Source organism: Bos taurus, chromosome 3, assembly GCF_002263795.3.
Source record: "Bos taurus isolate L1 Dominette 01449 registration number 42190680 breed Hereford chromosome 3, ARS-UCD2.0, whole genome shotgun sequence".
In the NCBI taxonomy this organism is placed as follows: Eukaryota; Metazoa; Chordata; class Mammalia; order Artiodactyla; family Bovidae; genus Bos; species Bos taurus.
Window position 1 is genome coordinate 110,137,285 of NC_037330.1, and position 13,112 is coordinate 110,150,396.

The 13,112-nt window shown below is 38.2% G+C and overlaps 1 protein-coding gene across 1 annotated transcript in view; it reads left to right on the forward strand.

Moving 5' to 3' along the window:
- Positions 1-276: 276 nt before the first annotated feature.
- The window catches only part of PSMB2 (proteasome 20S subunit beta 2), a 36,541-nt gene continuing 23,705 nt past the window's right edge, over positions 277-13,112 (forward strand). Inside the window, exons 1-3 of the mRNA NM_001015615.1 lie at positions 277-440; positions 4,878-5,000; positions 8,826-8,896. Of these exons, the coding sequence (NP_001015615.1) occupies positions 350-440; positions 4,878-5,000; positions 8,826-8,896 (285 nt within the window). The 5' untranslated portion in view covers positions 277-349. The remainder of the gene's footprint in view (positions 441-4,877; positions 5,001-8,825; positions 8,897-13,112) is intronic.

Sequence of the window (13,112 nt, forward strand, 5' to 3'; positions counted from 1 at the left end):
TTTGTATACAGCGCGTGATATCCTCCTCAAGCAAGTTTCAAACTCCCAATTATAAAGAAAGAAACTAGGAGTTACGTAAGATTACGTAAGGCAAGTACCCCGTACTGCCTGGATCTCAAGAGACCGGAACAGGCCAGAAGCCGAGAGCCGCGTTTAATCCACCAAACACCACCCCCACTTGCCAAACTCTCGCGACAGTTGTGCGTCATCCGGGAGCGCCGGTGGCCGGGACTGTCGCGGGGCCTGCGACGCGCGGAGCTCTGCTCGGAGGTGCTGTCTCACCCGTGAGGCGGAGAAGCAGGCCAGCCCCGCGCTCGATTGAACCTGCATTCCCCGGCCTCCTGCCACCATGGAGTACCTCATCGGCATCCAGGGTCCCGACTATGTCCTTGTCGCCTCCGACCGGGTGGCTGCTAGCAATATTGTCCAGATGAAGGATGGTGAGAGGAAGCAGGGGAGGCCAGGCCGGGCCTGGGTATAGGGACAGCCGGGAGGAGTTCGTGGGAGGTTGGGTGAGTACCGGGGAGGTCTTGGGCATGGAACCCCGACTGCCCTGGTCAGTTCTTGCGTAGTTTTAGAATTAGGAGACGGGCTTAGGGCTTTGACTTTGTCTCCTCCCAGGGTTCCTGGGTCAGTACTGTGCTCCAGCTTTAGATAAATGCTTGCTAGGCGAGAGTTGCTTAAGGGAACTCAGTTTAAGGGTTTAAGCGCCAGCCCGGCTCCAGGATTCCTAGACCCTCTAGTCTCTGATAAATTTCTTGTTGTCGGTGCTGAAGAGGTTAGATTGTGACAGCATAAGGTGGGATCCTGGGGAGAGTGAGAGATTGTGGGACTAGAAACCTGCCATTTCCCTTCCACTGTCTGTATTTTCCCTAGTCTTAGCTCTGATCCTTCTTTTTCAGGGCACTGGCTACCTAGTTTTCCTTGTATTTGAGTAGCTAGTGGAGTTAGGAAACTGGAGCCCCGTCACTCATTTGCTTTATGACTTTGTACAAGTTATTGCGCAGTGCCCAAATTTCCTCATCTGCTAAATCAGGGTTAGTAACACCAACCTCAAAAGCTTGTTGAGAGGATTGAATTGAAAAAGTTTTGTGCAGATGTTTAACACTATGACAGATACTTGGTAGTAAACATACTGAGTGCTTGTATACATGTTATTTTAAGCAGTTTACATTAATTCATTTAACCTTTTGAAATGGATGCTGTCACACTGACAGTTCTGAGGCATAGAAGTTAAGAAACTTGCTTAAGGCCTCAGGTGACAGAACCCAGGTTCAGACCTGTGCGGTTTGACTGCATATTTTTGAAAGATTTTGGTTGCTTGTCTGTGGAATCTTAAGAGTGCATTTTCACGATTCATAGATATCCTACTTTTGAAAAAGTATTATCTGTTGGCCCAGATGATTTAATGTTCATTTGACAAATAGGTTTGGGGCACCTATATGTCTGTTACAGTGCTAGGTGCTGAAGGGATGCAAAGAAAAATAAGATGTGGCCCTTATCTTAGCAGTTACAGTTTAAAAAAAAAAAAAAAAGAAGTTACAGTTTAATAAGGGATTCAGATATATGTACAAATAATTATAACACAAGCTAGAAAATGATGCTGCGTATGAAAAGTACATCCAAACTTCTCAGGTAGTGCAGAGAAAGCAGAGAGTGCTTTTATCTACTCCAGAGGAAGAAGGGATCTACAACTAGATCTCTAGTTGTAGAGACTAGGGACGGCTTTGAGGGCAGGTAACAGTTCATTCTTGGCTTAAGGAAAGGAAAATTGTCAAACTGTTAAACATTTATGGTATGGATCATGTTCCTTAAGTCAAATTACTTTATGAAATTCCATGATTAGTTTGTAGAAGTTTTACTGGTAAACCATGTTTTCCAAAGGAGTCAATTTGTTTTTTAAGGGTAAATCTATCCATTATTTTGAATACTAAGGCCTTTGACATGCAAGTGAGTTTAGCATGAAGTAGTTTAGCAGTAACAAATTCAGTACATTTATAGGTGTTCTGTTTCTTCACAATAATATATACGAAGCCACTTCAAAAAATAGAATGTGTTTTAAGCCCACTTACATACACAGTGCTTCTAGGTGTTACAGGGTATGCAGTATATTTGGTATAATCCATTCAGGGGTCTAAGACATTAAGAAAACCAGGAAATAAATATTACAAGATGATTTTGTATGATAAAAAGAAGTATCACCAGTGAGTATTAGGTTAGCTTTTAAATTAATGGTTTCAAAAGTAAATCCTTATGGTATTCAGAGAAATCACTGTGGTATAGGAAGGAAGATAAATTTGAGTTAGTTCTTTAAAAATGGTTGAAAATAATTGTATTTAGCTCTAATTTTCCCTATGGTGTTTTCAGATATAAAAATGTTTATGATAGAAGCTTTGGAATTGTGTAAGGAGTTTTTTCTTCCTTTTCATTTCGTGAAGAAAATGTGTAGGGTAGGCTGAAAATGAATTAACCTTTTGCGATTCATTATTCTTCTGGTATAAAATGAAAGTATCGCTTCCAATCAGTTTTTTGGTTTGTTGCTGTAAGATATTTTGATACTATAGAGAAGGTGTTTCCCAGAGATTGCTTGCTTGTTAAAGTGGCACAATGTTTCAGTTTGGTTATATGCCACATTTTATTTCTCTTATCTTCTGGCCTGTATAGAATTGCTTTTAAATTTCTCACAGTACCTCAGCTCACACAGATTGCTCTTTTTTCCCCCTGAATTCCTGTAGCATGTATAATCTGAACTACATTGTCTCACACTGAGTATGATAATGTTGTACGTGTACAGTTTTCCCCACCTATGAGTTAGGCAGGGGTAGGTGACAGTATCTTCATTTTACACACTCAGAAACTGGCTTAGAAAGGGCAGATAATTTGCTCAAGTTCAGACTTGAGCTCAACTAGGCTTGCTCACGGAGAAGGCAATGGCACCCCACTCCCGCACTCTTTTTTTTTTTTTTTTTAATTTAATTTAATTTTTTAATACTTCAGCACTCTTGCCTGGAAAATCCCATGGACGGAGGAGCCTGGTGGGCCACAGTCCATGGGCTTGCTAAGAGTCGGACACGACTGAGCGACTTCACTTTCACTTTTCACTTTCATGCATTGGAGAAGGAAATGGCAACCCACTCCAGTGTTCTTGCCTGGAGAATCCCAGGGACGGGGGAGGCTGGTGGGCTGCCGTCTGTGGGGTCGCACAGAGTCGGACACGACTGAAGCGACTTAGCAGCAGCAGCAGCAGCAGACTTGCTCAACCCAGACTACGAAAATCTCCTGGGTTCCAGTCTAGAGTATTGTATGCTTAGGTTGTTTATTTTGTTGTCCACCTGTGTCCTGTATGTGGATCTTGTGTGTTCTTTTTTAAGGATCAGAAATTGCCTTGAGCTACATAGCCTGTTTGCTGCATGATTTAGGGAGTCGTTAGCATATTCTTTTTTTCTTTTTAATACCCCCTTCACCAATCACTATACAATGCATGTTTAAAAAACACTTATTTTGGCCTTGAATTAAGTTCATTTCAAAATTGAACAGTTGAAGAGTTTACTGTTTCAAAATTTAGCATTTCTTCTAAGTATAACATAAATTCTTTGTAAAAGGCCCCCCGCCCGATATGAAGCTTTTTTCCTCATTATGACAATAAACATAGTAAGTAGTGTTTTCTTACAAAGATGATGCCTATGAAGTATAAACATTATAGGAAATATTCATAAGCATAATGAAAGAAATAAAAATTGCCCATACTTCTGCAACTGCAGGAACTCAGATGCTAGCGGCATCTAATACTCTTTTGGTTCTTTTTCTTTGCATAGATGATTTATCTATATGTGAATTTTTTCTTTCATAAACAGTCTTTAAATCTCCTGTAGCCTTTAACAAATAAAAGTGTTTCAGTCTAGGAGTTTCAAGGCAGCTTGATAGTATCTACAGGCGCATTTTATGTGCATTTCCCCCCTAAAGTCTAGGAAACCTTATTACTGGTATCTCCAGTTCTCAAATACTTGTGAAGTATTTGACTATAGCATTTGTTTTTTAAATCCTGTTAAAGAGATTTTGATGTTTCAAAAGCTTTCAAACAGGAAGCATGTCTCCCAGCGAAGATTATTCAGCACTATTTGAAAAATGAAAAGTGAAAGTGAGAGTAAGATAGGGAGATTTAGCTTTTTTCTGAAGCTATGGACTGAATATGGAGTTTTCTTCCTTGGGCACTAATTTCTATCTGAATATTTATTTATCTGTTTAATCTGAATGTGTCTGGTTCAGCTAGATAAGATTAGAATATTGGGATTTTTGAGGTATTTTTTAAATAGCTTAGTGCAATATTTGTTAGGATTTTTGCTTTGGCACTCATTGTAACTTTCTCTTTGCTTTGTAAATGGAGTTGGTTTACTTTTTTAGGTGATTTATATTCTTAGTTGACTTTTTGTTCTTCCTTGAGATGGTTTCTTAACTGCAGCATTGATTCTTTTCATATATGCTTTTGTTTATATAATAATTTGCATTCATATTTGTAGAGACATTTCAGGATTTTGGAATCTTGAGCCTAAAGATAATGGCCACTGGCTTGATTCCTTCAGTTTCTTTGGTTGTTGTTCATTGCATTTCAAGTGCCTTAATGTTTTTATGTGTATTTTCAGTTATCAACTTTTACATATATTCTCCACCTGAAATTGAAGTTAATAAAATATGCAAATGAATTTAACCTGGAGAGTGAAAGAAAGTAATTGATAGAGTTGCCCATCAAAGTCTTCATAAAACAGTTCTTCATAAAATTCAATATGGTAATTGATAAGCCTGTTTGTAGTTGTTGTGTAATAAGAATAATTTTCTGCTAAGATAAAATTTCTAACACTGTGTGTTTTTCCTTTGAGCAGATCATGACAAGATGTTCAAGATGAGTGAAAAAATCTTACTCCTGTGTGTTGGAGAGGCTGGAGACACTGTACAGTTTGCAGAATATATTCAGAAAAACGTGCAGCTCTATAAGATGCGAAATGGTGGGTAATACTTAGAATGTGGCTCTGGTGGTTTTGTCTTTAAAGTGTACTGAAAGAGAATATTCTATACTGGCAGTTCTATACATGTGCTCTTATTTTTATTTGAGTCTTACTATTTTTAAAGCTTTAGTTAGATCCTCCTTCTGGTCCTAAGGATTTTCTACAAAAATCCCAGAGCAGAAAAGAGAACTATTATAACACAGATACCTGGGGAATAAAAATAACCCCACCTTGAAAAATGAGCATGATGATATGAGATTTTTAAGTGTTAGAGAATGTGACTTGAGCTACAGTATGTACGAAATCTCAGAACTAAAAGACCTAAGTTAAACTTGGTTATACTGTTTTTTTATGTGACAAATCACTTATCCTCTCTGGACCTTTACTTTCCTTATCACTAAAATGGCATTATTGGGAATTCCCTGGCAGTCCCATGGTTGGGATTCTGTACTTCATTGTAGAGGGGATTGGTTCAATCCCTTGTTGGGGAACTAAGATCCCACAAGCTGTGCAGTGTAGTCAAAAAATAAATAAATGGTATTGTTATAATAATATTAATGAATAGTATGTATGAAAATGCTTTGTAAACTTTAGACTCTGTGTAATTATAGGAGACTTACTATGTCATAAAAAGGTTCTGCCTTGCCTCTCTGGTAGGTTCTTGTCTAGGGAGATAATTAGAATTTTTGTGAGATATTTTGTGAACTCTCTGGAGCTAATAAACTCTTATCCACTGGGAAAGCCTTCCTGTGAAATAATAGCCACTAGCCCTTTGATCCAAGGAAGTTTATAGTGATGCTTCAGCAGAAAAGAACCTTCCTTCCAGTTACTTATTTCACAGTATAATAATACTATTATACTGCTGCTGCTGCTGCTGCTGTCGCTGTCGCTTCAGTCGTGTCCGACTCTGTGCGACCCCATGGACTGCAGCCTACCAGGCTTCTCCGTCCATGGGATTCTCCAGGCAAGAACACTGGAGTGGGTTGCCATTTCCTTCTCCCCATTTTACTTATAGAAAGGTGAAATATTATATAATATGTCAAAAATGAAAATGAACCTCAAGATGTGCAATAAATGGTTTCTTTACAAACTTAGGGACATTGATTCTTATTGCTGCTATTTTACTCAATCATGAAGCCCATTTTTGGAGAAAACTATATATGTATATGTTAGAGCTAGGAGATGCAATGTTTAATAAGTAATATTTAAAATATTTAAATATTGAAAGAATTTTTAAAGACTTTCAGTACAACTTTTCTTAGAAGTGGGGAGAGAAGGTAGATTAACAAAATACATTTTTATAAAACTAGAGATTTTCTTCCTTATACTTTCATTTTTCACCTTAATTTTATAGAACTAGTATAAATTAAGGAGCTTAATTTTAATATAATTGTATGTGTAAAGTGACTGGTTATGATCCATTTGTATAGTTTTTTAGGTGGCAAGCTTAGCATCATGCATTCAGTTCTATAAATATTTTTGAGGGCCTCATCCACGTTAAGCCTTCTGCCTAATATCACAGAGAATTCAAAGATGAATAAGGCTCAGTTCCTGCCATTAAGAAACCTAAAGTACATGGTATTTAGGTTTAAGCAAGTTTAGAATACTGGTTTTTAAACTTTTTATTTCCTAATGGGATATGACCAACTACCAACACTGTGCTGGTTTCAGGTACAGCAGGGAAGGGCCTCAGCAGCACATGTACATGTGTCTTTTCTCCCCCAAGCTCCCCTCCTCTCAGGCTGCCACGTAACACTGAGCAGAGTGCCGTGTGTGAAATACTTTAATCATTATTTTTAATGACTACTCGTTGTCTGCATGGCCCCCATGAAGGATCCCAGTGTTTCTGAAGTACAGTTGGTAGAGCAATACTTCCCTGTCCTGGCCCAGAAGAGGGCAGAGTAATAAACAAGAGTTTCTGTTACATAATTCTCAGGATCTAAAGTCAGTGCATAAAACACAAATTGTATATGGTTAAAATTGCCCTTAAAACTCCTTAAGTTACCTATCGAATATATTTTGTATATGTGCTGCTGCTAAGTCACTTCAGTCGTGTCCGACTCTGTGTGACCCCATACACAGCAGCCCACCAGGCTCCCCCGTCCCTGGGATTCTCCAGGCAAGAACACTGGAGTGGGTTGCTGTTTCCTTCTCCAGTGCATGAAAGTGAAAAGTGAAAGTGAAGTCGCTCAGTCATGTCCGACTCTTAGCGACCTCATGGACTGCAGCCTACCAGGCTCCTCCATCCATGGGATTTTCCAGGCAAGAGTACTGGAGTGGGGTGTCATTGCCTTCTCCAGTTTGTCTATGTAACCCTACACAATATAGCTTGTGCATTTAAAATTCAGTCAGTTCAGTTCAGTAGCTGAGTCGTGTCCGACTCGTTGCGACCCCATGGACTGCAGCACGCCAGGCCTCTCTGTCCATCACCAACTCCCAGAGTTTACTCAAACTCATGTCCATTGAGTCGGTGGTGCCATCCAACCATCTCATCCTCTGTCGTCCCCTTCTCCTCCTGCCCTCAATCCTTCCTAGCATCAGGGTCTTCTCAAATGAGTCATCTCTTTGCATCAGGTGGCCAAAGTATTGGAGTTTCAGCTTCAACATCAGTCCTTCCAGTGAACACCCAGGACTGATCTCCTTTAGGATGGACTGGTTGGATCTCCTTTAGTCCAAGGGACTCAATAACTGAGCCAAAATAAGGGAAAGAAAAAAAATCTATATGCAGATGGTCAGGCATCAGACTTTTCTGCCTTTTAAGATAATTGTGAAATCCTTAGCACTGTTTAGTGAGTTAGATAGAGAATCGACAAGTATTCCTGCTTGTTCAGAGTTGTTTTCATTATAGTTTAACGTGAACTAATAGACTTGTAAGGATGAAATTCAGTAATATATGTGAAAGCACCTAGTGTAAGCTCTGAAACATAATAGCTGTTCAGTAAATATTTGTTAGAATTTTAATCTACATCTTACCTGATGTGACACTGGTATTGTGAATGTTGTAGGAAATAATCACATGCAGTCTTTCCAAGCTGGCATTTTCTTGTGGGTCTGCTGAGTTGTGGGTCATTCTTGTGATTTTTGACACTAGCCCCATTTTATGGTGGAGTGTTAATGTCCAGAGTGTGTTACTAAGGCACATCTGATGCCATGCCTCTGGGCTGTACTTTGCTTGACATTACAACTTTATTCAGAGGTTTTATGCTGGAGAGCCTCTATTTTTAAAATGTTACAGATAGCTGTAGAAGCAATTTTTTCCCTGTGGCTTGTGCTTTTGAAAATCACATTACACTTCTTAATAAAATTACTTCACTTAAAAAAAAGAAAACCTTATAAAGTATGACTGAGGCTATTCTAATTTCCAGCCTCTCTTTCCCAGTATCTTTTTAAAATAAAACTAAAAACATTATCATCTCAGGACCTCTTTCTTTTTTATATATATATAAAACATCTGTATATATTTGTACCTCTTTCCTTCTACAGAGGAAACCACAGTCTGTTGCTGAATGAATAGCTTCATCAGGAGGATGAATTCAATCTCACTGTAGAATAGTTACCTTGGTTCTGTTTTATGCCCAGTAATCACTGCCAGTACTAACTAGCTATTTCCCAGCTGTTGACAAAGGCTACCCACTCCAGTAGTCTTTCCCTTCTCCAGGGGATCTTCCCAACCCAGGATCAAACCCAGGTCTCCCGCATTGCAGTATTCTGGCCTGGAGAATTCCAAGGACTGTATAGTCCACGGGGTCGCAAACTGGACTCAACTGAGCAACTTTCACTTTCACTTTTCAACTGTTGACAACAAGTATGTATCTCTTGTACCAGGTTATGAACTGTCTCCCACGGCAGCAGCTAATTTCACTCGCCGAAACCTGGCTGACTATCTTCGGAGTCGGGTAAGCAATACAGCAAGCAGCCTTAGGAACAGAGAAATCTATGCTTCTTGTCTATTCCTGTTATACCAAATGGCCGTTCTGAGCCCTTCCTATTGCTACTTGTTATTCTTCAGTCTTGTGGGATTTGTTTTTTCTTTCAGCATAGTTGCTAATTAAAGCCCAGAGGGTGAACGTAACAGTTGCAGAGAATTTGGAGGGGGTACACCAACAGGAAGGTCTGGCAATGGCCTTTTAATTTTCAGTGTTTTCACAGCAAACCATGTTTCTTAATTCCTGTGGTTGGATTATGTGGTGGTGGAGATGAACCCTTAAAACACTATTACATACACATTTTATTTCGAGAGTAGCCGCGTCTTTCTGTGACTCCTTGCCAGTGCACACAGAATATTCCTCTTCACTTGGTCTAGCCTTGCTGTTACCTTAGAACTGTCTTTGTTCCATTGACAGCATGTGAAAAGATGCAACATCTTAAAGATTCAATGAAAAAAGAAAGGGGGAAAAGAGGATTGAATGTGTTAAAGATTGTGTAGGATGTGGCAAGAAAGTTTATGATTGCTAAAGGTGTGTATTATTCCCTTCCCACAGGGACTAAGTAAATAGAGCTCTGCCATGTGACTTTACCCCGTGCCTGTTTACTCATCTATGAAATCCTGATAACTTCCTAACCCCACAGGAGTGCTAGGATAATGAGTGCTTGTAAATCAGAATATTTAACATCCATATGACTTTTGCCCAGAGCGTTTTGCTTAATAATTTAATCTACTCACTAGTCTGCTGAGATATATAGTAGTTAATTCTCTATCACTGATAGGAATGAAAAGCATAAAGCGTCAAGGAGATTAGCTCCAGGTCACACAGCAGGTCAGGCAAAAGCTACACTAATGGTACCATAATTACTTGCCTCTTCTGCCTTGACAGCTACTTGGTTTTTCAGTAGTGTTTCTAGAACATACTTTTTTTTTTTATCTGTACTTATTTAAGCTGATTTATGACAAATCAAAACAAGTACAGGTTTTGATTTGTTACTTATTACAGATTTTAAAGCAGTTTATTTTCTAGTGTCTAATACTGAATTGAGAACTTCTCAGTAAATAGAATCTCTCTTTGCTAGCTTCAACCAAGGAGTTTGTGCAATGTGAAAAATTGTGAAGTTTGAAGCTAAAACCAGGATGAATTGGGTAGAGGGGATAAATTTGTATATATTGTTTTAATCTGGGTGAAAGATCAGTAGCCTTTCTTATTTACTCTTCCCCAAGAGAGGTAAATGGATCAGAGACAACCTTTCCTGCTTCTTAGAAGTTCCTATGGTATTCAATAGCGAGTATACTGTGGCTTGCTGTGTAAAATATCCCTCTGACTTGCCAGGCAGAATCGGAATAAGAATTCCAGCTTTGGGCACAATAAACACTTTGTCTTAAATGCTACAGACATTAAGTGAGTTAAGCTCCTTTTAGAATGGAGATAAGAGTGGCAGTGTGCTTTATGCAAATGTAGTGAATCCGGTTAATCTCCTAGCAGAAATGTTTGATGTCTTAACAAATAAATATCCCTTGTAGACAGTGACATGGGGCTCTAGTAGACACTGATTACCTCTGCCTTGTGCTTCTAGATCCAATCCCTGCTCCGCCACCTTCCAATCAAATGAGATTGTTCTAAAATACTAATTCATATTTCAGGCATTTTTTTTTTATGAGGAGAAAGGTGATGTGGTTTTTCAGTCTTCCCAATAAGTACAAAATCACTAGATTTGGCATTTTTATATAGTCACACCATTTGGCACATGATACTTATTTGAGTCAGCCAGTTACCATGCATAATTTCATGTCTGTAGCTCAAATTATTTGATCTCCAGTTTGCTATGTGCTGTGCCATTTGCCAATCTTATATAAATTGGTTCTTTAAGATACAGTTTAGCTTATTGGTTAAACACAGTATCTGGAATTACACTCCCTGGGTTTAAGTCCTTGCCCACTGACTTGCTAGCTGTGTCTTTGAACAAATTCTAAGCTTAATTTCCCTCCTTATAAAATAATGGTACCTACTTCATGGAGTTACTATGAAGATTAAAGGAGGTAATCATACAAAGCTGTTAACACAGTGTATGACACATATACCTAATTAATACATTCATTTGGTAAATAAATTAATAAACTTTTATTTTTATGGTGCTGTTACTGTTTGGTTAAAGAAGCAATTTGATAGTTAGTTTCCTATGGGAGATTGTTTCTTGTGCTATTTTATATTTTAGTTCAACAATCTGCTAGTAAAGAGTGCTGTTAATAAGGAAAATAGAATTAAACCAACATTGATCATATATTATGTGCTCAGCTTTTTTCTAGATTGACATAGTCCGGCATGGTAGCTACTGGTCATATATGGCTAGTTAAATTTAAAATAATTAAAATTATGTATCAATAGATGAATGGATTAAAAAGATGTGGGGTGTGTGTACACACACAGTGGAATATTACTCAGCCCTAAAAATGAATGGAATCCTGCAGTTTGCAACAGTATGGATGGACCTAGAGCATACTATGCTTAATGAAAAAAGTCAGACAAAGACAAATACTCTGTTACCATTCGTATGTGAAATCTAAAAAACAGAATAAATGTATATAGCAAAACAGAAGCAGATTTACAGATACAGAGAACAAACTATTGCTTACCAGTGAGGATAGGAAAGAGAGGAGTGGCAAGATAGGGGCATGGGATTAAGAAGTACAGACTACTATGTATAAAATAAATAAGCAACAAGGATATATTGTAAAACAGGGAAATGTAGCTATTTTATAACTTTAAATGGAGTATAATGTATTAAAATATCGAATCCCTATACTAGACACCTGAAACTGATACAGTATTGTAAATCAACTCTGCTTTAATATAAAAACTTGCTTCAGTATAATTTAAAATTCAGTTCCTATGTGAGAGTCTCTGGAACTTTGAAAGAGAAATAAACTTTTGTTTCTTTAAAGACTTTGGTTCCTCAGTCACATTAGTCACATTTTAAGTGCTCAATGGCCACTTGTGGCTAATGGCTATCATATTGAAAATTACAGATATAAAGTTTGAAAAGTAGTGTAATTGAATGATTCCTGATACAGGAGGTATAGCACCCTGAGAGAAAGAACATATGGGTAATTTTTATAGTTTCTTTCAGCTCCCAGATAGCATGCTTTAAAGATCTAATGTCAAATACTACAGAACTATAGTAATCAAAACAAGGTGATATTGGCACAAAAACAGACTTATAGATCAATGGAATGGAATAGAGAGCCCAGAAATAAACGCACATACTTGTGGTCAGTTAATTTACAACAAAAGAAGTGAGACTATCCAATGAAGAAAAGACAGTCTTTAGCAAGTGATGTTGGAAAAGCTGGACAGTTAAATGTCAATCAGTGAAATTAGAACACTTTCTCACACCGCGTACAAAAATAAACTCAAAAATGGTTAAAGACCCAAATATGCAACATGACACCATAAAACTCCTATAAAGGAACATAAACAAAATATTCTTTGACATAAATTATGGCAATATTTTCTTAGATCAGTCTCCCAAGGCAAAAGAAATAAAATCAAAAATAAAGAAATAGAACCTAATCAAAATAAAAGCTTTTGCACAGTGAAGGAAACCATCAGCAAAATAAAAGGCAACCTACGGAATGGGAGAAAATATTTGCACTGACAAGGGGTTAATATCCAAAATATATTAACAGCTCATAAAACTCAATATAAAAAAAAAAATTTTAAGTGGGAAGAAGATTTAAATACACATTTCTCCAGAGAAGATATATAGGTGACCAAGACCAACGGACACATGAAAAGATGCTCAACATCGTTAATTATTAGAAAGTGAAAGTCACTCAGTCATGTCTGACTCTTTGTGACCTCATGGACTATGTAGTCTGTGGAATTCTCCAGGCAAGAATACTAGAGTGGGTTAGCCATTCCCTTCTCCAAGGGATCTTCCCTACCCAGGGATCGAACCCAGATCTCCCACATTGCAGGCAGATTGTTTATCAGTTGAGCCATGAGGGAAGCCCAAGAATACTTGAGTGGGTAGCCTATCCCTTCTCCAGCGGGTCTTCCTGACCCAGGAATCAAATGGGGATCTCCTGCATTGCAGGTGGATTCTTTTAATTGTTAGAGAAATGAGAAAGGCAAATCAAAACTGCATTGAGGTATCACTCACACCAGTCAGAATGGCTATCAT